The sequence below is a fragment of the Nothoprocta perdicaria genome, unplaced genomic scaffold (genome assembly GCF_003342845.1).
Source record: "Nothoprocta perdicaria isolate Ctin4 unplaced genomic scaffold, notPer1 scaffold_391, whole genome shotgun sequence".
NCBI lineage: Eukaryota > Metazoa > Chordata > Aves > Tinamiformes > Tinamidae > Nothoprocta > Nothoprocta perdicaria.
The window spans coordinates 30,954-53,282 of record NW_020455634.1 but is presented as its reverse complement, the minus strand read 5'-3'; the positions used below and the strand labels follow the sequence as shown (position 1 = coordinate 53,282).

General features: G+C 39.5%; 1 protein-coding gene across 1 annotated transcript in view; it reads right to left on the bottom strand.

Annotated features, from left to right (window-relative positions):
• Window positions 1-22,004, bottom strand: part of SYNJ1 (synaptojanin 1) — a 59,830-nt gene extending 37,826 nt beyond the window's left edge. Inside the window, exons 1-9 of the mRNA XM_026044951.1 lie at window positions 21,558-22,004; window positions 10,968-11,054; window positions 10,315-10,582; window positions 7,722-7,947; window positions 6,459-6,542; window positions 5,619-5,680; window positions 4,949-5,045; window positions 3,610-3,779; window positions 949-1,030 (exon numbers count right to left, since the gene is read on the bottom strand). Of these exons, the coding sequence (XP_025900736.1) occupies window positions 949-1,030; window positions 3,610-3,779; window positions 4,949-5,045; window positions 5,619-5,680; window positions 6,459-6,542; window positions 7,722-7,947; window positions 10,315-10,582; window positions 10,968-11,054; window positions 21,558-21,681 (1,200 nt within the window). The 5' untranslated portion in view covers window positions 21,682-22,004. The remainder of the gene's footprint in view (window positions 1-948; window positions 1,031-3,609; window positions 3,780-4,948; window positions 5,046-5,618; window positions 5,681-6,458; window positions 6,543-7,721; window positions 7,948-10,314; window positions 10,583-10,967; window positions 11,055-21,557) is intronic.
• Between the last annotated feature and the right edge of the window lie 325 nt (window positions 22,005-22,329).

The following is a 22,329-nucleotide window of genomic DNA, read 5'->3' as shown; positions in this document are numbered from 1 at the left end:
GTGTTGAATAGGTAAATGCAGTAGCAAAGCACTACAAATTCYGGAGTAGGAAATACGGATTTTACAGTTCTACCAGAAATTCTTCACATAGATTTCAAAGCATAAACGTTTAAATTTAAATAAAGTTCAGGACAATAACAAAAGGACAATCCTTTTACAGGACCCATAATTTTGCATTTTTAAATATTTCACATCTTTAGGAGTCAAACTTAATCAATTGCGATGAGAGGAGCTGTCAAAAAATGTTGAGAGCTCATCTTTCAGTCTGCCTGGAAAACCTGTACCATGTTACTCCTCCAATTCCAATCAGGTTCCTGTGTTCAACCCCTGCTTTACAGGCCTGCAGGCTGGAAGTTTTGTTTCAAATGCAAGCATTGAAGAACACATTGAAGAACATTGAAGAACAAGCTTCAAGGAGGGCTGAACCGCACAGCTCATTTCCAAGTACAGAACTGGAGTGTGAACAGAGCCTCAACCATAAATTCTTTCATAAAGAATTCACAGCACAACACGGCAAAAACATGAACAGAAAGCCCTGGCAGATATGGAGAACAGTAAGACCACGGCATGCGGAGGAAGTTCATCTAATGGAGCTATTGCCAATGTGAGTGGTTTTGTGCAGATAAACAACATTACTCCCTCATCAGGAACTGCAAGCCTCAGCCTTACAGAGAGAAGAATGTGACACCCAAACAAGGGTGAAGCATTTTTAATAATGTTACCTAACTGTTGTGTAACTATAGCTACTACACTGCTCCTGTTCTCCAAACTACCAAGCCTTGGTCACCCATGGATTGACAGGATCATGCTATAAATCATTCTGCCATCTACGAGATACTTTAATTCATCTCTCATATGGAAGATAAGGGTAATTTTACAATTTAACTGCTATAGAAGTATCAGGAACAGTCCGGATTCCCTATCTGGAAATCCATGTTTTTTTCCTACCTCTAAGCCAAAGAAAGCTTGCACGCTGTTTGTTCTATCCAGACAGTCCAAGCAATTTGTTCTGACAGTACCACTTTGAGATCTGTGCCAAGTACAATGAGAGAGAGAAAATAACTCATTTAACACACATACCATCAACAAAGGCAGGGACATCATGATCTGAACCAGAAGGCAAGACAGGGTATTGTCACTGCAGTGCTACTGTCATTGTAAGTACGTTTATAAATCCATCAGCAGTGGAGGGCTAGCTCCACCAGCAGCAACGAATTTAGTAAATGTTCATTATACAAAATTGATTTATTTTCTGCCATAAAGTCATTCTCTTTCGTGCTTCTGCTTTTCTCTGACACTGCTAGATGAAAGCATTATGCAGGGTTAAGAATTCTTTCCRAACAATCCAACTAACACATCTGCCAAGAACTTTAGGGTCTTAGTTTAAAAAGAAAAAAAAAGAGAGAAAAAATATTATTAGGATATTAGGACCGTTTTTTTTTTTTTTTTAAACTAGAATAAAAGTAACACAAATTTGTGATAAAATTAAGGCCAATTTCAACTCCTCCTTACTTTCCATTTCATCCGCAAATAAAAAGAAAGTCTCTTCCTCCTAATTTGAGAGATGCTCACACTTTTAACTGCTCCCCTTTCTTTGAAAAAAGTCCATTAATTCATATTAAAAAGTTGTTCAGCTAATTATATTGCCCATCCTCTCCTTGCCTCCCCATAAAGATAAACCTTTGATGGTTCTTTCAGTGATTCACAGTTTTTCTGTCTTTCATCATTCCCACCGCATGCTTTGTTCAATTCAGTCTGGGTTTCCTCTCATYTGCACTACTTGAAGGTCTAATCAAAAAATGTGGGAGGTTTTGAAGAATGTTCTCCAAGATGATTTTGAAGAATCTTCCTCTGATGCTATCTCTGTATTTCTTTAGAAATATGAAGCATTTTGCTATCCATATTATCCATATTAGAAGAAAACCTGACATTCTTTGGAAGTGATGCACTGTGAATTTACAAAAACTGTCACCAGACCTTTCACTAACGCTATTCCCAAAGCCATCGCAAGTCATCACCTACTCTGCTTTAGCGCTGTTGACAACATTTTAGAGGAGTGAAGATATTATCTGAACCTGTCGAGACCAAAAGCTACACTCTCATCACCAACTGAGTGTCACAGCACTTCTAAAGCTTTTGCTGAAAGGGCAGGGAGATTTTTGGGGCACCTTGATGCAGGTGGGAGCCTGTATCTCCTACCCACCCTCCCACGACGTTCATTCTCACGTGGCTCTAGCCAAGACCTGCTCCCGAGGGGTTAACCCCACAGCCCAAGCTCGTGCACAGAGAGGCAGGGCAGCCTCTCCCACTCCACCAGAGAGCTCGGGTCCTGGCACAATCCTCTTGCTCATCAACTCTCCTCCTTATGGAAAACCCAACTGGGCACCTTCGCTCTGACATTAGTTARAAGGAGGGAGAGTGCAAGAGGAGAAGGAACAGGAAGGTTGCTTTGCTTCCCTCCCCCTGGTGAGCTGAACAGAGTCTTTGTTCCAGAAAAAGGAATGGGGAAAATGAGGACAGAAGCACAATTAAGCAGGGCCAGGCAATACACAGCAGATTACAGAACATGCCTCCCAGCTATGACAATAGTAACAGAGCCTCCAAATTCTGCTATCAAGGTAACTTACAACTGCAATGGCACTGCTTACTGTGTATCACCAACCCAGTACTTCTGAGAGTAAAACACAGAAAAAWATCTGTAATAAAAAGTAGAACTAAAAAATGATTTTGTACAACTGGAATTGCACRACTTAAAGCATATACCAGCTGCTAAAAATGTATCTCACAATTGTGCTCGTCTTGTCTCCTACAACTAGGTGTATCCGAGCAAGCAGTTAGTTTGGCAATACTTTTTGTATGAAAGTGATAGCTGCTGATTAAAATTTAGTAAATCCTACAAGGCTATCAAACAGCTTTTTATTTCTGTATTAGGGCATTTCAACACACACTTTTTGTATATACATCTTATTAAGATGATTCCCTGTCTAATTATAATTCTCTTCAATGACAAATCTGTATTTTAAAACCTCTGGAAACCATCTATTTTTTTTTTCCAGGAAAATCTTACCCTCCTACGGTGCACTACTCATTACTGTAGATTTTAAACACATACCACTACTGGGAATCACCATATTTTGCAGAGGGCTCTGTCAAGTTAGAAGACCAGAGGCCAAAAAAAGATACTTTCTGTCACCAAGGAAAATATGTATGATGTTATACAGGAAGAGGAGGAAACAGTTCATTCTTCTATCCAATGTGGACTTCTATCCCCAAAACAAGAGAAACTGTCCATTTTTATGAAAATAGTGAGTTCAAAGGGCCAAAAACTAAGTCATGCTGCATCCATCAATGGATGAAATTGCCAATGAAATAAGCCATTTCATAGGAAGATTTTCGGAGTACATCCAAAACACAGAAACATTTAAAGAGAGTAAAATGATAAGTGGTCTGTATTTCAGTTGCTGAGCATCACACTAGACACAATAAAATATATTATGAGATATAACTGGAAGAGGTTTTTTTTTTCCTCTTATCTTTTTGTAAAGGAATGAAAAACATCACAGAATCATTATTTAATCTGAGGGAGTCAAAGAAATTATATAAACACACCTTTTAACTTCCTTTCCATCAAAATAAAAAAATCCACATTCTAAGAATTTCTGGACCTGTGGTTTAAGCACACTGTGTAATTTTTCAGCCTTTCCACCTTTAACCATTTGATGGTAGTCAAAATTCACCATTTTGATATCACCCGAATGTTCAGACGCTTTCAAGTGGCTCTAATAACAAAAAAGAGAGAAAAAGGTTTAAATATACCAATAACCAAACAATTCAGAGTAGTATAAACCAAAAAAAGATACTACAAGTATTTTTTAAATAAATTTATTAGTGGTCTTGATTATTATATGTGTTCTTTTAGGTAAAAGTTAAACTATTTTCATCTATAACAGTTAAAAAAAATAACTCTTAAGAACTTATTAACATGTTAGCTATGTTTTTTTTTCTTTTCTTGCAACAATCAAAATAACTTCTTTCCTATTATATTAAGGAGATCAGGACAGTATTAATAGGACAACTTCTTCCATTGTCAAAATGCTTCACTTCTCAAAGAGYTGGACAAGCTGGAAATTCCTTTCAGTAACAGTCATCATCTTAGACAGGAATGAGGACTAAGTAAAWGTGCCATAAACTATTATGGACAAAGCCAAATTATTTAGGTTGCTGTAGAGGATGATTTGAGCAAAATCTCCCTTAACATTTCCCCCAAAATCTTGAAGCACTCACATGGTCTCTGCTAGCAGAGTTGTGAGATGTATTAATAAGCATTTGGGAGCAATCATGTCAGGAAAGGGAAAGAGGGAAAGGGAAGCAACATACAACTACAGACACACTCCCTGGTTTCAAACAGAGTTTCTCATACTGTCAGCATGCATACCCTACAATAGGATAGTTATTTTTAACCTATCTAGGAAGAAATCATGAAAATGGCCGGTTAGAGTTAATATAATCYGAACAAGCATTTCAATTTAATCATGAGACAGCTTTAAATGTATGGCTCCATTGGTCATTTTTAATATTAAGGAATAGAAAGCACACCTATTATTTATCTAGTCACAAAGGTTAAGAGCAAACACTGTTTACTTTATAAATAAACCAGTAATAAGTCTGAAATACAAAAACAACTGAACATTTTCAGYTGTGCCTATGTTGCTCCTAATTTTTTTCAGTAAATCAACTAAGATGAAAATAATCAGACCACCTGTAAACACAACATGAAATGAAAAGCCGTGTGTCTGAAGCAGCACTTTAACAAAATATACATTTTTAATACAGGTAGTATTGCTGCAGGGCATAGCATATCTGTTTCATTTATGAAGATTACATAAAAACTTCAGAATGAACAGGTGAATTCCAAACACATGCACAGTACGAGAATTGTCATAATTACCTGGAAAGCTTTGCTTAGCATGTGCTCCCCTTCTTTTGCCCCAAGTAAATTTACAATAATTTGCTTGCCATATAAATTTTTAAGTGTTCTGAAATGCCTGTTAAAAGAAGAAAATCCATATTCATATTCTGGCATAGAAAAAAAAAAAATAACAGGAGGACCTGGAACACTGAGACACTAAAGAGTTGTATTGGATACACTAATAACGGCAATGGGCCTTTTATTAYGTGAAGCCAAAAAAAATTAAAAAACCCATAACTTAGTAAAAGCATACAACRATTGACTGCTATTTAATTAGGGGAATAGCACCAAAAATGCTGCTTAACAAAATACATTTAATTCAAAGCATAGAACAGTCAAGTTAAAGTGTGTTATGGCAGGCAAACCAAAAAAATTTCAATTTTAATCAAACAACAGCTGACAAATAAATTATGGAAATATATAATTATTTTTGCTATCTATTTAGGTACGCATTTTAATTTTTCTTCAAACTTTTCAACACAACATCCAAGTGCACAAGTGAGTTTGTATAACTTTGCAAAAATTGCCCACTGCCATGCTCAATCACACTGTTGTACAGAAAAAGCCTCCTGTTTGGAATAATATATCCTATGATTTAGGATATCACTTATCAGTTACTGCAGTGCATGAACAAAATTCAAGACATCACCTGTCAAAAGCTGGTGCATTCGCCTCAAAACCCCTTGACATTCTGACACGATGAGATCCCACCTATAAAATTAATATTACATTAAATTATTTGTCTTCATTCCTTCAACTAATTGTTCTTTAAAGATCCTTATTAACCCAAAATGTAAGCTAGATATTAATTTCACCTCCTAAATGAAATCCCCCAAATATATTCTGCTACCTATGTTTGTAGGTACCTACACATAGCTACCTGTGCCCTCTTTTCATTGGTTTCATTCCAATTCCTCCCTTTTTCTGGAAAATATTTGCTTGATTTAATATACTYAGTCATGCAATCCTTTATTAAAAACATGAAATAATTAGATATTTAAATGCTTCAGTGGTTCTACTGCAATATATTTGTATATCTAATTTAAAGAACTTAAAGTAAGTGTGAGGCATGAAATCCTTTTTAATGGTAGTAGATGCTGACACAATCCTCCTTCCAAGCAAACTGGGATGTAATTACAGTAGTTACTCTTGCTTATCGACTTTGAAYAGACTCATACTCAAAAACAATTCAAAAGAAACCAGTCTCCTCGGGTGTCCTTAAATTAAGGGAGCACTTTAGATTAAAACAGAAAAACTCAGATATTCCAAGACTTAACACTCAGGAGCAATGGACAGAGAACATTTTGCACTGTAGGACAAAAGAGCATTTAAGAGCAGCTGGCCTGCTGAGTTAATGGTAGGACCAAAGGGCAATCTCACCCAGATAGGTCACAGTGCAGAAGAGTCTAAATGCTACTGCAGGACATTTAAAAACCACAGATAAGAATGATCTGTACATTATCTGTACATCCATCTATATCCTGCTTACCTGCAGGCCTGGCTGTTCCCAAAATAATGGAACAGATCCTCGAATCTGTATGAAAGATGACACAGAATCATCTAAAAATATCACCTGCAGGAAAAAAAAMCAATCTTAGTAGGTATTAAGAGTGAAATAAGGTTTTAGGTTTCTAAACCTTAGCTAAACATACAGTAAATCCAATAATATTTACATGCTCCATATTTCATAGCACAAGCTAAAATACCTGTTATCTTCCTTATTCTCTTTTCCCCTCTGCCCTAAGGAATCATGATTCATGAAAAAACTGCAAGCTTTTATCACGTGGGCCTGAATGGCTGSCGTGCTAAAAATAACTTTTAAAAAACTTGGCAAGACATTCCAATAGATCCTTCTAATTCACAAGCCCCAGGGCAGTTAAAGTGTAAGCAGAGATTATTCAAAATGTGTTTTGTTCACCAGAGTCCAAAACACAGCAGCCTGTTAGGCATACAGGAGAATAAACATTAAGGGAGCCGCTACGTCACAGGCAGCTAATAATGTCAGCCTGATGGGAAACTTTGACAGAGAAACCATAATCCATAGATTGCAGGAGACCAGGCAGCACACTTGTTGATACACACGAGTACCCCCGCCCTGGATAAAATGCTGCTGAAGTTCAGGAGGCTTCGCACTGAGTTAGCCAGTCATTTGGCCAGAGCTGTTTGCCAGAACACAGCTGCAGGAACAACATTGTGGTAATGAGATTATCCTAAGAAGTGAGCAAAGGGCAGCAAAGAACAACTGATAGCTTCTTGCGTTTCTGTATAGTAAGGGCAAGCATATATAAATGCAGGAATTACGGTGGCTTTAAAAAACAYCGTTTAGCTGAGCCATATTAAGTAACCATAGAGATGCTCTTAGCTTGCTGCAGCTGCAAAGCAACACGCATTAGCCGAAACCTCTTTTCTTGTGGTTCTAAGGTCTGACAATAAGCTCAGGCTAAAAGGAGAAGGCAATCCCCTACAGCTGACGCTGAAAGCAAGAGGAGACAACTACAGCAACTCAGCTAATAGGTGCCAGCTTGTTAGGCCACCATAACTCACACCCCTTTGTGCCCTTACCCCAAGTAAGGCGGAAAACCAAGATCATCAACTGATATAATCTACTTATATTCTTTATTTAGCAGCAAAGGAACTATTCTAATATATGCTGGCTATGGATAAGTGCTGCGACCTGTTGATACAGAGCAAGAAACGGTCCGCACGCTCTCGCTTAGGCTGAGCTTAGCGGCCCAGCTCTAGCGCAACACACCTGCTCCGTTTCAACAAAGTTTGCAACGTGCCCGTCGTCGTTTGTTCCCCGGACGTTAAACCTGGTCCCAGCGCGCTCGCAGCTGAGGCGGGATATCAGGCAAGCCTTGGCCTGCTTGTGGGCTGCGTAAATGGTGCGGATCTCCACGCCGCCGCACATGAGGCGCAGCAGCCAGTCGTCGCAGTTCACCCCGTAGTGCTTCAGGTGCAGGTGCAGCGACTGGTTCCTGCCAGGGAAACAAAACAAAACTAATCCCTGAAGGTAATAAAGCACAGCTCGACTTAGCAAGTTTGCTACTAACTTCCTATATCCACTACTACGATTAAGAAAAAGGCAAATGCGTGCGTTGTAGAGTATTTTATGAGAAAAAATCGTATTTAAACACATTTAAAATAGCACAGGTTACAAGAGAACAGGTTAGTTTGCAGAATGAAAATAATGGGATATAGCCATGAATATTAACAATCTTAAGAAAATAAACCATATAGACTCTTGTTCTTTACCCAGCACAAAACAATGCTCCAAGCTTGTTTCTATTTTTCCACTCGGTCTTGCTTTGAGAAGCCAAAGATTACACACTAGGAAAATAAAGCCACAATTCGAATTACAGGGTTACTTTTTGTGATGGAGAGACTCAATCCCACAAGTCACCAACTAAAAATAAAGCCAGGAAAAAATTCTTGCCAACATACGCTGATTTTTTCTCTATTACACGTCACCATAACATATCAGTAACTGTTGTGGCACGGACATGCATGTAGGGATGCATTCATACCCAACTGATTGGCAAATATCTGTAAATACCAGTTTCATGCTTAGGTGCTGGTATCTGACACACTACATATAAACTATTCTAATAACAACCACAGCTCAAATGATAGATGTGCAAACAATATATTTCTGTATTGAGCAGCATCAGGTAACACTGTAGCGAGCAAGAAAGATTAAGRTTTTGTGAGTTTTTTTTTAAACTCAAACTATTTCTTCCTTGGTTTCTGATCTTCCATCTTCACTTATTTTAAAAGGAAGTAAAGTTTTCTATACAGTAAACACTAGCAAGACACCTGGCCTATAGAATTCTATCTTAAYTGCAAATAGTATACTTATCTAAAAGTTGAAGGTATTAATTTTGGTCTTGGCCTTTTCATTCTAAACTTGTGATTAAAGAAAAAATTACATCTGCAACTTACCAAATACCTCATCTGCTTTAAATATATTCGCTAATGAACTTTCAAATCCTGTGGATCAAGTGGGCAATAACTTTACAGAAAAGTACATAGCTACATTACAGTCCRAGACTGAGAAAGCAAACCAGAATTCTTCCCTGGGCAATGTGAGAACAGAACTTTCCTACAGAAAAGGCCCAGGCAAGATCACTGAAATGCCTAAGCAGAAAACTCTCTGTTATTAACTTTCAGAGTTAGGTGTCTCCATCCTGGAATTTGGGCCACTTCACCTACCTCCTTTTAGGACTGATCCTTTCTGAACGAAAGACAGGTAACCTAAAAAGTTATAGGACATGGGGAAAAAGGCAAGACCCAGCAGATCTGAACAGGACCAGCAGGCACCCCCACTTCACGCCTTGAAATAGAGCAATGAGAGAGGCTCASAGCAAGGTGCCTAGCCAGGACTCCTCTACATCTACGCAGCATCAGAGAAGCGTCTCTGAAGACCAGAGTTTCTTCTCCTTCTCAGTATCTAGCCTTTTACAGCAACCTGAGCCTACCATCTACCTGACCAGAATAGTGGCAAATGGTCAACATATCAAATGAATATGCATCTCAGAACAGGGTTTGTTTTTTGTCTGGCATATTGAAGGTCGAGGGGAGCACCAGTAGCTTTTCACCCGTTCAAAGAAGATATTCTCCAGCCTTCAGAACCTTCCCAAGGGTCATGGGCAAATAACGAGGGTTTTAACTAAGGCTGGCAACACGGGAGCAGGATTTGTTCACCTCTCCTAACTGRCATGCTGCATCACTGACATTATTTAAGGTGTCTACTGTTAAAAACTACTGTATTTCATTGGCCAAAATTCTCTGTGTGAAAATTTCTATTTTATTCAGAATTATTTGGAAAGAGATAGTGTAATTATTTGTGTGATAAAACTTTAACTCCATTAATATGTTCCATTGATACGAGACCCCATTTGAAAACCACGTATTAGCACCAAACTGTTTTAGAATCCACAATGCTCAGATGGCTGAGAATTCCTTTAAAACTATAACACTAATTTCCTTTAAAAAAAAAATCACACGATTTACAAAGAATGAAGAGACACAAAACCCGAAATACAACATTATTACAACTCTCGAGAACAAAGTACATCACAAGCAGTAAAAGTCTGTCTCCTCCAATAAAGAAACTCCAAGTGGTTGTGAAAGTGTTGCATTACAATCATTTTATCCTCAAAGTGTGCCTTAGATTAAATAAAACTTGGGAGTTATAAGAAAGCAATTCTAGGTTATCACTATTTGTGGGAGAAATATATATACTGAAGAGCTGACAAAGACAAGGAACACAACTTTCCACAGATTAGCTTGCACAGGGACACAATATTTTATAGCACCTCTTATAAAACACACTGGGAACTCACCAGAAAAACCTGTTGTCAGTGGTGTGCTCTTGCATGCTGCGGTGAGCATTGAGACTAAGATCTAAGCTGCCACCCGTTGCAGACCAGGCAAAATAGAAGTTTCCTGAGTTCAGAACTTTGCGCACTTCCGAAATGCGATCTTCATCCGTGGGGTCAGTTCGTAGGGATATGAATTCGGTGGAAGTAACTCGAAAAACTTCTGAGTCTTGTATCTTTCCCACAGACATGCATCCGGTTACTAGAACCAGGTAATGCAACAACGTGTCTCCTATAAAACCAGAGCAGACATAGGAAGCAGAGGTAAATCTTTGTGAGGTGTGATGTGCATGAATTTAGATCTTATACGCCCATGACCTGACCCTAGTTTGGCTAAAGGAAGCGCAAACAGAACAAACACCAGGAAGCCGTTCTCCGATTCTACAGAAACAAGGAAATCCAAATAGGAGAAACTATATTGAAAATAATAGAGACTGTGAAGATGGAAGTTATTTTTGTCTACGCCCACATTTCTGGCAGTGCTTCAAACCTCTGAGTTACTCTACAAAAGGAACACMGTTCCTTTGCTGCTCTGCAGTTTTACAACGCACTCATCTTCTTTTATAGTCTTTTTTTTTTAACAGTTTTAAAATTAAGATTTTAAATAGCTTACTCACCAAGGTTTAGCCTTAGTACACCCAAGAGCCCATATGCGTCCATTACTTTGGAGTAGGTACTCTTGATTGTGTCTTTCTCTGCAGATGCTGTGAGAGAAAACAGAGCAGCCTGAGATGGAGAACACTGTGCACTACCAGGAAAAGTGAGTTTATTCTAAACTGAAAATCGAAGAGACTACAGCAACAGTGCTCATAGGAAGTTCCTGGAGAGAACCTAAAATTTACCACACACATAATTTTAGAATGAAAAAGGAATATTGGATTTTATGACAGCAGCACTGTGCTACTTGCACGGTCTTGCAAAAACTCTTATAATTAGAACAGTTAGATGATGCGTTTTCCTAAAAAAATTGTATCCTTTTTTTTTTCCAAGAATAAAACTATGAAGTGGCAGTACTACTTCCAGATTCCTGAACTGCATTATCACATTGGTAGTTCAATCAGAGTTAGCTATATTCCAAGCAAAACAAAACATTTTGCATGGCTACAAGATAACAGCATTTAAAATCCATGTCTTAAAGAAAAACAAATTTTTCATAAGCACTTTTAAATAGAAATTAATTGGTAGTATTTTAGGAAAAAATAAATTATATCAATTATTACTTATGCAGTAGGAGTCAGTTTTCGTGTACACTCTGGAACTTCCCTCTGCATTTAAAACACCACATGAACAAGTCTGATGCACAAGGGCTGCTGCAGAGCAGAAAGGGGATCCTGCTCACCCATAAGCTTTTGTTTGTGACTGTGACTGCAACTGAGGGACAAAGACCGACARTTCCTGTCAGCTCGGCCACTAGATCCAATGGAAGAGATTTCTGGATCACTAAYGATCAGCACCTTCTCCCTCCTCTATGCCAATTTTGCCTTGGACACTAAAATTAACAATGTGACGTTCAGAAAAGCGTAAGCGGAAAGACGCATCCCTCTGCCATTCCCTGTGCTATTCTGCATTACCTAYATTCTCCAGGGAAACTGCTGTTGTGCCGCTTTCTAAGGAGGACTCCYGAAGCTCAAAACAGTTGTAGTTGTGCACAACTCTATCCCTTTTATTTGTATGTTTTCCAGTTCTGTTACTGCAGTGAATCGAAGCCTCAATACAGATGGAGCAATTACTTAACTTTGGCCTGAAATTTAAGCTCATCCAATGTTTAATTAAATGCACTTTAAGAAACCTTCTGTAACTATTCATGCTGATATATTGTATTCCTGCAATCCAGAAGATGATGGTAAAAAAAAAAAAAAAAAGAGAGACAGCAGCATGGTTCTTCCTAAAGCCATCATCCATGACAAGTGTTATGAATCACAGCTCATCTAAACACCTTATTTACAGACAGCGAGAGCAATGTGGTCAGCATTGCCAAACCACATTTTTATTAGATCACTATGAGCCTGGAAAGAACAACCTCTAAACATCAAAGCCTGGTTCTTACGATCAATCTTCCCAGTATACATTTAATGTCAATATACTACATTTACTTCCCTAAACTCAGCTTCCTGTAACCAGAAAACCACCGTGTTCAGCTTTCACATGTCAAAGTATTGATGGAAGATGAGATTTTGTCTCAGACTAATGTATTTTTGCAGGATTTTTCTTGGAGGTGCCTGACAATATTTAACGGCATTTCAAAATAACAGCTTTTCTGTGTTTTATTTGTTCCGTTGCACAGAATGCCTGTTGTTTTTGCTAAGCCTTAATAAGTAAATGCCTAAAATAAATTAATTAACTTGAAGTCAGCAGACTGTTCTGCAAAAAAACCTGCCACCAGTAAAGCACCAAAAGGTGAGGAAAACGAACAGAAAAATGGACATAGAAAAACGTAATACAGCTAGTCATTTTTTTGTCCTTTTAACCAAACATTGACCAAAAGCATCCAGGTTTCATGTCGTGGGATTCAATGACATTCTGTCTAGCAGAGCGTGAGCTCTGCTGAAAGCTTTYGCGCAGTTAGAGCCTAGGTATTTTCTGTCTCTTATGTGGCCCGCCCGGTGCTGCCCCAAACTATGCTTTTCCCATCTGTTTTGGTGGCCAAACTCCCTCGGATAAAATGACAAACATTCCACTCCCTCCAAAGCTCAGTTTCAGCTTCACAAAACACACAAGAATTTGAGACATTTAACCCTCAGTCAGTGATGACTGATATTGGCCAAGGCAAAAAGCACTGGAAGGATAAGCAGATCAGTATCTCACATGMCCCTTTTCTGTAAGAACCTGAGCTAAAAAGCAAGCAGGGCCAAACCTGCACGGAGAGCAGAGCAGGGGCAGCTGACGCTCAGTCACAACAAGCTCTGCGGTGCCACGTTGCTCTCTGCTGTCCCAGGGCAGGAGAGCCACGAGACCCCGTGCAGGGATGCTGGGGCTGGTAACTACAAATATCCGAGCCGTGTTTCAGGATGAAGCACACGAAAGGACTCCTCAGGACCAGGAGTGCAGGGGTGACGGCGGCGGTCGGGGCTGACGTGGGGCCGGAGCTGGCGCTGGCAGGGCCAGGTCCCAGGGGCTGGACATGAAGGGGCAACCAGGCTGTTAGAAGAACATGTAAGCAGCTATAATGGTTTAGACCAAGAGTTCCATATTCTGTTAACAGTGGTGGAAAAAACAACTTACAGCTCAAGAACTTCCCAAGCCAGCATCTCCGTAACTGCTAGTCACAAGGTTTCCTTCCTTTTACAGGTGATAAAAGGAAAGCAATCCTCCAGTCAGAGCAGATGCAGAGTGAAATCCATCACTGGCTGCCACTGCATGTGAAATTTCCCATTTCTAGGGGCGCCAAAAACCTAATGAAAAGCTACTTCAGTAAAAATCAACACCTGCCACCTTAGCCTTCACTCTGCCTGCTGTACAGAGACCATTTTTTGCCTCAAAAAACTGAAGTGGCATAATGATAATGATGCTCACATTGCTTAAATTTGTGCCTTTCCCTATCATTCAGTACCAAACAGTAAAAGATACCCATCAGTAAAAAAATTACATAATCTGCAACTGTTCAGATCCTTCTCATCAGCACGATATTTAAGGGTTCCTTCTCCACCAATAGTTTATCTCAGGTTTGCAAAAATATGTTCTCTCTCTCCCTTAACTGGATACACAGGAGGGCCTGAAAATACAAAAATATGTGGCTTAGAGCACACTCTACAACATGTTCTATCACCGCACACAAAGCCAACTCCCAGTTTCCTCTAGGACTACCTGAAGGTATGAGCTTGATGAACTGCAGACGACAGAAGCTAAAACACTGCAAGGCTAAAATAATCCAGACAGGAGGAGGGAGAACATTTCCAAGCCCATTTCCTCTCTAATAGCTTTAGTGAATGGCAGCATCTCAGAGCGGTAGGTTGATCTGCAGTCATGGGACTGCGGACTTCTGATTTTGATTTATGAACTTCCCATCTTACAAAAAGGAAAAGAAAAAAAAGGCGGAGACAAACATGAAGTCCTAGGAATAACTGGCCTGGAGAAACAGACTTCTCTGTTTATTCATTTTTAAATAGTTGAAAGTAAGGAGACAAAACCAAGGCTGTCTGAAAAGAAACCTATACAACTACATAACTCACCAGGAAAAATGAGTGAAGATGCACAACTTCTGTCTTCTATTAAGAGATACTAGCAACTTGGATGGCAACTTTCATACAGAACATTGGAGCTAACAGGTTTAAAATTGCAATGTATACAAGCCCATAACAAGGGCATTAAACAGCAGACATAATGCAAGCATACATTTGTCTGTGGATAAAGCTAGACTCAAAATATTACAAGGTGATATTCTATTATTTGCTGTCAGCTGAGACTTTCAGCAGAAAGGAAATTAAAGGCAACCTCATTACACCTAGCAGAGCCTTGTCAGTTCATTTCTAAAATGGATATAATGATTTTCTGTTTGGTAGTACAAAAAAAGAGAAGAGAACTCATTTTTTTAAATTCATTCCCATTGAAACCCAATAGGTCTCATTAGTGATACCAAATGAAGGAGAAAGTAACTTCAGGTCAATCTTTATTAAAAATTCATATGTCATAGKATTTAAAAATTGTTATGTCTCGCTGTTCCAAGTTAAATCACTGACTCATGTAAAAGGACTGTCACGACTGATTTAAAGGATTATGTGAACCCTCTTGCTGTTGCACAAATGAAAATATTAAAAATCTTTTTTTTTTTTTACAAAAAAATAAGTTTAAACTGTACTCTGCTTGATCCTCAGTTATAAATGAGTTTTATGACCTTTATGTGATTATAAAATTAAGATGACACCAGAAGTTACAATTTAAGATTTCTACAACTCTGTTCCCTGCGAGGTAGGTTCACACTTGCCTTCGTGACACATCAAGAACMRSMRKWAMMWYCCMMMRRAWYMCMRRARKGKYKRRGKTKGRARGGRMCYYYWRRRRWYMWYCMRKYCMAMCCCCYKSYYCMRSMRGGRMMMCCMRRRSMMKGGGSMMMRGGSSGSMWYCMRGKKGRWTTKGRARRWYYYCMRRRRARGRRGRTCACAATTACATAACTTCCCCAGCTGCAGTGTGGGACACTGAGATGTGAACAGTCAAATTCCTGAAACTGTTTGCAGCTCCTTCAGAGACAAGACGATTCTAATTTAAGTATGAAGAGAAAGCTATCTAAATAAATCTAATAAAAATCGTACTACTGACGCTTTCAATTTTAAATCCAGTTTTATGAATTATTTTAAACCGCTTGTTTTTGAGCTTTATGGATTGAGCTCTTCAAGGTTTTTCTCAAATTGGGAAAGCTAAGAAACCTRTATTTAAATTAAAGTCAACCCTTTGAATATTACCACATAGCTGAGACATTAAAATCCATTATGAGTGGAGTCACCTCTTTAAATTAGGAAACAACCAACCAAAGAATCATCTATGAGTTACTTTATATTCATAAGCAAAAAGGTATAATAATATATGTATATGAATAAATGCATAGAAAAATGGAAAACAAGTACTTAAATCATCCATAATTCATCTGATTTTAACTTTACATTAATTAGATTTTTTTTCATTCCTTGCACAGCTTGGATTATATGAGATATCATTATTCATTCTATAGAGACATTTAGATGTTACCATAATCTACAGAGTTCTTAAGAATGAAGGGAGGAACGCCCAATTTGGTGGAGTATTTTTGGACAGTCATATGTGCTCAGTTGACAATAAAAATCAACAGAACAGTAATCTATAGAGATCTTTTTTTCTAATATTGAATATTTTAAAGTACAGAAAATATTTTGTATGAAAAAGCATATGAAAAGCAATGTTCTCTGTACRAATCAGTTCCATGTAGATTAACTTCCAAAACTGTGCACAATTACAGAACTTTCGAAATAAACAGGTGACAGCATGCGTAAAGGCTTCTAAATGATCTGAAATTTAAGAATGCTAATTAATTTTTAAAAATTATGTCTTGGTAACTCCAGAAATATGCAACCTGGGCTTCTTAGTAGACACACAAAAGCTAGCATTAGAAGGATATCAAGTAAGGTGAAAAAAAACCCTTTACTATCACACTTTTGCCTTTGCATGAAGGAAATTTTACTGAATTCAAAAGGGGCCGCATAAAGAAACTTAAATGTTCCCACAGAAATCCCTTCTTAAACTTATACAAAGGGCAGAGTTATAAATATGTAAATACAGACTCCTCTTTATTACTGCTGTAATCTGCCTAGTGTGAAGAGTTTGGGTTGGTTTTGCTGTTTTTTGCTTTCTGTCGCAAGCAATTCCTTCTAATGTTTCCAGACCTGTGGAACAAATTCTTCCAGATGCAACACGTCACTCAAAGAGGTTACAGTCTGCTCAAAGGCTATGGCCTCCRCGAGCCTGCTGCAAGGATTCTTACTGTGAGCACTGCTGTAACTTTCCAAACTGTGCTAGGCTAGCACATGTCCCCTTGTTTGGTCTGAAATGCTGGAAAGTCATCAGCTGAGCCTCTCCGTAGCAGATCACRGAGGGGAAAAAAAATGCAATTTCTGGTAGAATTCTGAGAAAGGCACCTGATGTTAGGAGGAGAAAAACCTCGTCCTCCAGCACGACTCTTCTCAGCAGGTATTGTAGCTGTTGCTTCYCTGGAGCTCCTGAAGTGCTTTAAAGATACTGTTTAAAGGGCAGGTGCAGTCCGGAAGATGATACTTTGTCAAAACAGTAATTATGAAGGGAAGGCGAAATTGCTGCTTGCCACTGCATCTCAGCCCTCTCATATCATTGTATGTGATGAGCTTCACATGACTGAAATATTACATCACTCTGCATCCACCTTTTTTTTTTGCTAACAGGATAGAGGAGGAAAACACTTATAAGTGTAAATCCATTACCAATAAAATGCCATGCAGGTTTTTTTTTTTTTTTTTTTTTTTAAATCTTCTCCCCCTATTCCGAGGATGGAATTCCACTTAAAATTCAGGATAAACACTGTTTCAGCAGACTTCCCACAGTGGTGGGCGAGTAGTGGCTGCAGCACTGAAGAAAACATGTCTCATTACACACATACCTTTCTTAATGATGCACATAGAGCATGTGCTCAGCAAATCTATTTGTCACTGTGGGGTTTTTTTTGGGAATCTAGCTTTCCTAAAACATCATASTAAATTAAAATCTCTTTAAAAATAATGATATCTAGTCCATAATTTGGATAATCGCGGCGTATTTGCCTTCCTTCCGTCCCCCTCCAGAATGCAGTGYGGAAGCATTTTCATTTGAAGCCCTTTCCTTCCTCAGGAGCGGGGCACGCAGGGTGGCCAGGGCAGCGCTGCTCCAAGCGCCGGCAGTTTCAGGGTCTCTGCCGCCCGCGGGTGCTGTTATCCCGCTGCCCGCTCCGGCTCCAGGGAGCTCTGTGGGAGGCGCTGGTGCCCCTTCCCCTTCACACCTGCTCCCTTCTCCCTTCTGGCACCAGGCGGAAGCGCAAGGACATGCAGGAAGCTCCAGCACCCTTCGCTGCGGCGCCGCTGTCTTGCCAGGTGACAGAATCTCCTCCTGTGCTCGCTGCTGAGGATGGAAGCAAAGGCAGCTTCCCACTCTTTCCCTGTGACTCACTGGAGAAGTGCAGGGAGAGGGAACACGCGCCTGCCTGCTCAGTCAACAAACTGCTCGAAGGTGGAGATACCTCATTATCAACTCCTGTATCCAAAAGATATACTGCGTGTTTTATGTGTTAAATAAAAACACAGCTCCGTGACACCCTGCAACTGTATCTACCATCAAAAAATAATAATAATAAAAAGGAATGAAACAGTTGACATTTAAAACTAAATGTTCTCACAAAGCCTCGAGACGTCTTTTGGCAAGATCCCTTCAGGCTTCTATATCTTGGCTAGCCCAACGCTGAGCTGATAAAAGCAGTAATAAATATACAAAGGCGAGGGAAGTYTTTGTCAGATGCGCAAGCAGAACTGAAAACAATTCCAAGAGAAGAACAGCTTGGACTGCTTCCATTTTAGGACTGAATGGTTATGCAACAATAACTCCTATGAACTGTCCCTTCTATCCTCTTCCTTCCATTCTGCTTTGCTGGCTTGAACAMCACATTCAGTGCAGACACAATATGCACTGACCAGCACACGCTATATGATCTGCATAGGATTTCACACAGAGACACAGTTAAAACCTCTGAATCATCCTGCAATGCTGCACTGAAGGTGAAGGGGATGAAGGTTAATGCTGTTATCCTTCCCTCGGCAAAACGACACACGGCCTTAAGATGACATTTAAAGGATGACTAAAGCCTTCAGCAGCTCTTAGCCCAGTTCAAATCCAAATTTCTGTACAAGCATACCTCAAAATATGTAGTTCACTACAGCTCTCGGAACCATATGAATTTTTTTTAATGCTAAAATGCATTTCATTAGTGTACACAATGCTACCTGTTCTGCATATACCTAAAAGCTAGGACCATGCCTAAGACTAGATACCTTCATTTTATTAAAATCTTTCGAAAACTGCTTAACAGATTGAGATAAGTATTGTCATTTTGTTTTTGGGGGGGAATTTTTTGAGCCTAAAAAGCCTAATCATGATCAGCAAAATAAATAGTCTTAAACAGTTTGCAATAATACTGTACTGACCACCTTTCTAGCTATTTAGACAAGCTGTACAAACATCTTGGGAATTTTCCTAAAGGGCCAGTCCTCCATTAATTTTGATTTTGGAGTTAGATTTGTGCAAACATCCAGAGGTTTGTGAGGCTTTACTAGAACCTTCTGATGGGTTTCCATTGCATGACTGAAGAGCCGGAGAARCAGCAGCTTAGAAAACGTCCTCAAACACTTAACAATTCTGCTCCTTTAAACACATATTAGCAAGAACATATTCCAGAAGCTAAGAGCAAGTAGAAGAAACACCTCTGAGCAAGAGGACTCACACAATTCAGTTTACGTGCAAACAAGAAATCAAAAGCAAACCAACACAAGGTAACGTGTGTTAGGAAAATAAACCTTTCTACAAGGTGGAAAAACAGGTGCAGTTTACAAGCAAAGGCGACTGAAAACAATATTCAGGAAAATGACTTTCAGTTAAGTACGAATACTGACCCAGCTGTACCACAACAATTAAAATACAAAGGAGAGGCTCACTGTTAGTTCAGGAGAGGGACTAGAGAGCTCCCCTTGGGTTCCACCTCCTCTGCCTGGTAACAAAAACAGGCCTAGAAGAAGACTACAACTTCAGTGAAGTTACAGGCATTGAACTTTTAGAGAATATTTCCCAAGACGCAATCAGCGATCTAAGTCATAGTATAAGAAGTGATTAATTCCCTCTCTCTATTGAGTTTAACTTACAGGAATAAGTTTTCAGCATAGTGCACACTAAGGAACTTAAACATCTGCACCAACTACTAAATACTTGCTAAAATACAATTCACCACAGTTCTTCAAAACATTCCTTCCTTGCTCATGTATTTCACTATCACTATTCACTAGTCTTATGGTTGGACAACTGTCACATCCCAATGGCTGCTACACAACGCTCCTAAAATACTGCTGCTAAAGTCAACAACATTACCTAAATAAGCAGTAAAACAGATAAATAAATGAAAAATTTCAACAGGAAAAAACAATCCTGAAGAGTTAGGAGAAAAATACTCAGGTATACTTCTCACCTTGATAATCACCGAAGTTAACTATCATGCGGTCATAGTGATCATGCTGGTACCTCCCATCACTAGGTCTCTAGAAGTTAACCACAGTCGGATCTCAAATCACACACTAACTAGGATGTAGATTAACAAGCCAGCTAGAGAGCAGCTGCTTTTAGCAGCCTGTCTGCTGCAGATGATTCTGTAGTCTGACTTCTTAAGCACCTACGCAGGACACAGGAGACTCACGTGCCTTAACAGACTATGCCCCAGCCCAGGAGCTCCCTCACACGTGTAAGAGCAACAGCAGATACCAAAGAAAGGAGAGGCAGCCTGAACCCCTGCTCTCCACTGGCACTCATGTTTCCAACTGCGTCTCGTAACAGCAGCTGGGCAGTGGGTCCATGAAGTGGGGAAGTCCATGGAAAGTTCCTGTTGCTGGAACCATTACAGTTGCACACAGTAACAAGCGCTCCATTTTATCTAGGCACTGGGTAGGAATTAAACCCTGGGACTTACTTTTCCCAGGTGTATACCTAACCATGAGACTTTTCTGCTTTCAGGCTAATGAACCCTATAAATATATATATAAATGTATATATATTTAGCATAGTGATAGACCTTCTTAAGGAGTTCCCCATTCATCCCACTTCAGAGTCTAAGGCCAAAAGCATCGTCCTGAGAAGCWGATCTTTGAGCTCCTCTCAGGCTTCAAGCAATGGATCAAGCTTCCCATTTTCAGAGCACACAAGGCTAGAAAACTATAAACAGGTATCAGAATTGATTCATCAGAGTTACTGATTCAAGAAAAATACATTTAAAGCACCTCACCCTCTATAAAGCACACACGAAAGTCTGAAAACCACTTTGCAATTAAGTGTTTAGACTTTCTTRCTGAAAAAATACAAACCGAGTTGTATTTTTAAACTTTGATAGGTCTCCTTGCTCTTCTCATTTTAGCATCTTCCAAATCTGACTTCCAAAAAAAAAAAAAGAATATTAAAAACACTGAATGCAGTTATCACTGAAAGTGTGTAAAAAATGACTTTGCAATGATGAACACCTTGCTCCAAATAAGTACCCATTTTATTAAGAGATGAAAACAGAGAGGCTGATGAGGGGTTAAAAAACACACAAGGACAAAAAGCTGAAAAATTGACAAGTAAACAAAAAGTTATCACACAATATAAGATAAAAAAGATATACCATTTAAAATATAGAGTTCTTTTTTATGAAGTACAATATATATAGAATTTGCTTTTCACCAAGCTGCCAGGTATTCGCAGATATTCTGAGCCAAGTGCACAGACAGATGTTGTTGGAATTTACTGGCAGAAGAAAAATTAGCCTACACAAAAAATATATGTTCATGGTAAAAATTAAATTGTAAAATTTTCTCTCGCCAGCTAGACATGAAACTATTTTTTTCTTTTAAGGAAAAGCCTCAATAGAAAAAAAAAAAAAAAAAAAACAGCTTATAACATATCAAGTCAGTCAATTTTTACATTGTAGCTATCAAAACATATCAACTTACAAAGCACAGCCACAGCTCCCGACTCAAACATGAGACATTCTTCTCTGTTTCTGGTTTCCACTATCACGCTGAAGGGAGGTGGATCCAGCTTGTGATAGACACGGTATCCTTTACTGAAAGCCATTTTGCCTTCACCAGAGGCAGTCCTGTCCAACACAGGAGGATGTTAGTGAGAGTTTCTTGTGCTTCCAGATACCTTCTGCGAGGCAGGTCTGACTTCCTCTCCTAAGACATGAACAGGTTTAACACAGAAAGGTGTCATACTCGCTCTTTTCTCCTGACAATGCTTTCTATTTCAGTCTGGCAATCCAAAGGAACATTTAACGGCAACATAACAACGTTGCCAAAACGCGATTACCCAATACAAATAAACCCTAGGGGGGCAGATATTTAAAAGCCTCTCTGGGAATCAGAATTTATGAAATCACAATGTGTAACAAGGGTGGTTTCTTAGAAAAGCAGCGCGCGCTCCGAGCCCCGAGCCACTGCAGACACGTAACCACCGCCTCGCTCATAGGGCTCAATGTCGAATCGGGCGGGCCAGCGGCCCGGGCCAGCTCCGCATCCTGCCGCTCCTCTTCCCGTCCTGACCTTGCCCCGAAAGGGCAGTGCCGTTCAAACGGGAAAGCTGCTAAGAGGCTTTAGGGGATGGAAGAGAGGCGCGAGGCGGCGGCGGGAAGGAGCGGCRCGCGGGGCGGCTCTGCTCGCCTTTTGGCCCTCCCCTGCAGCCAAGGCGAAGGGAATGCCGCAGAAACGAGCTGCTGGCGCTGCT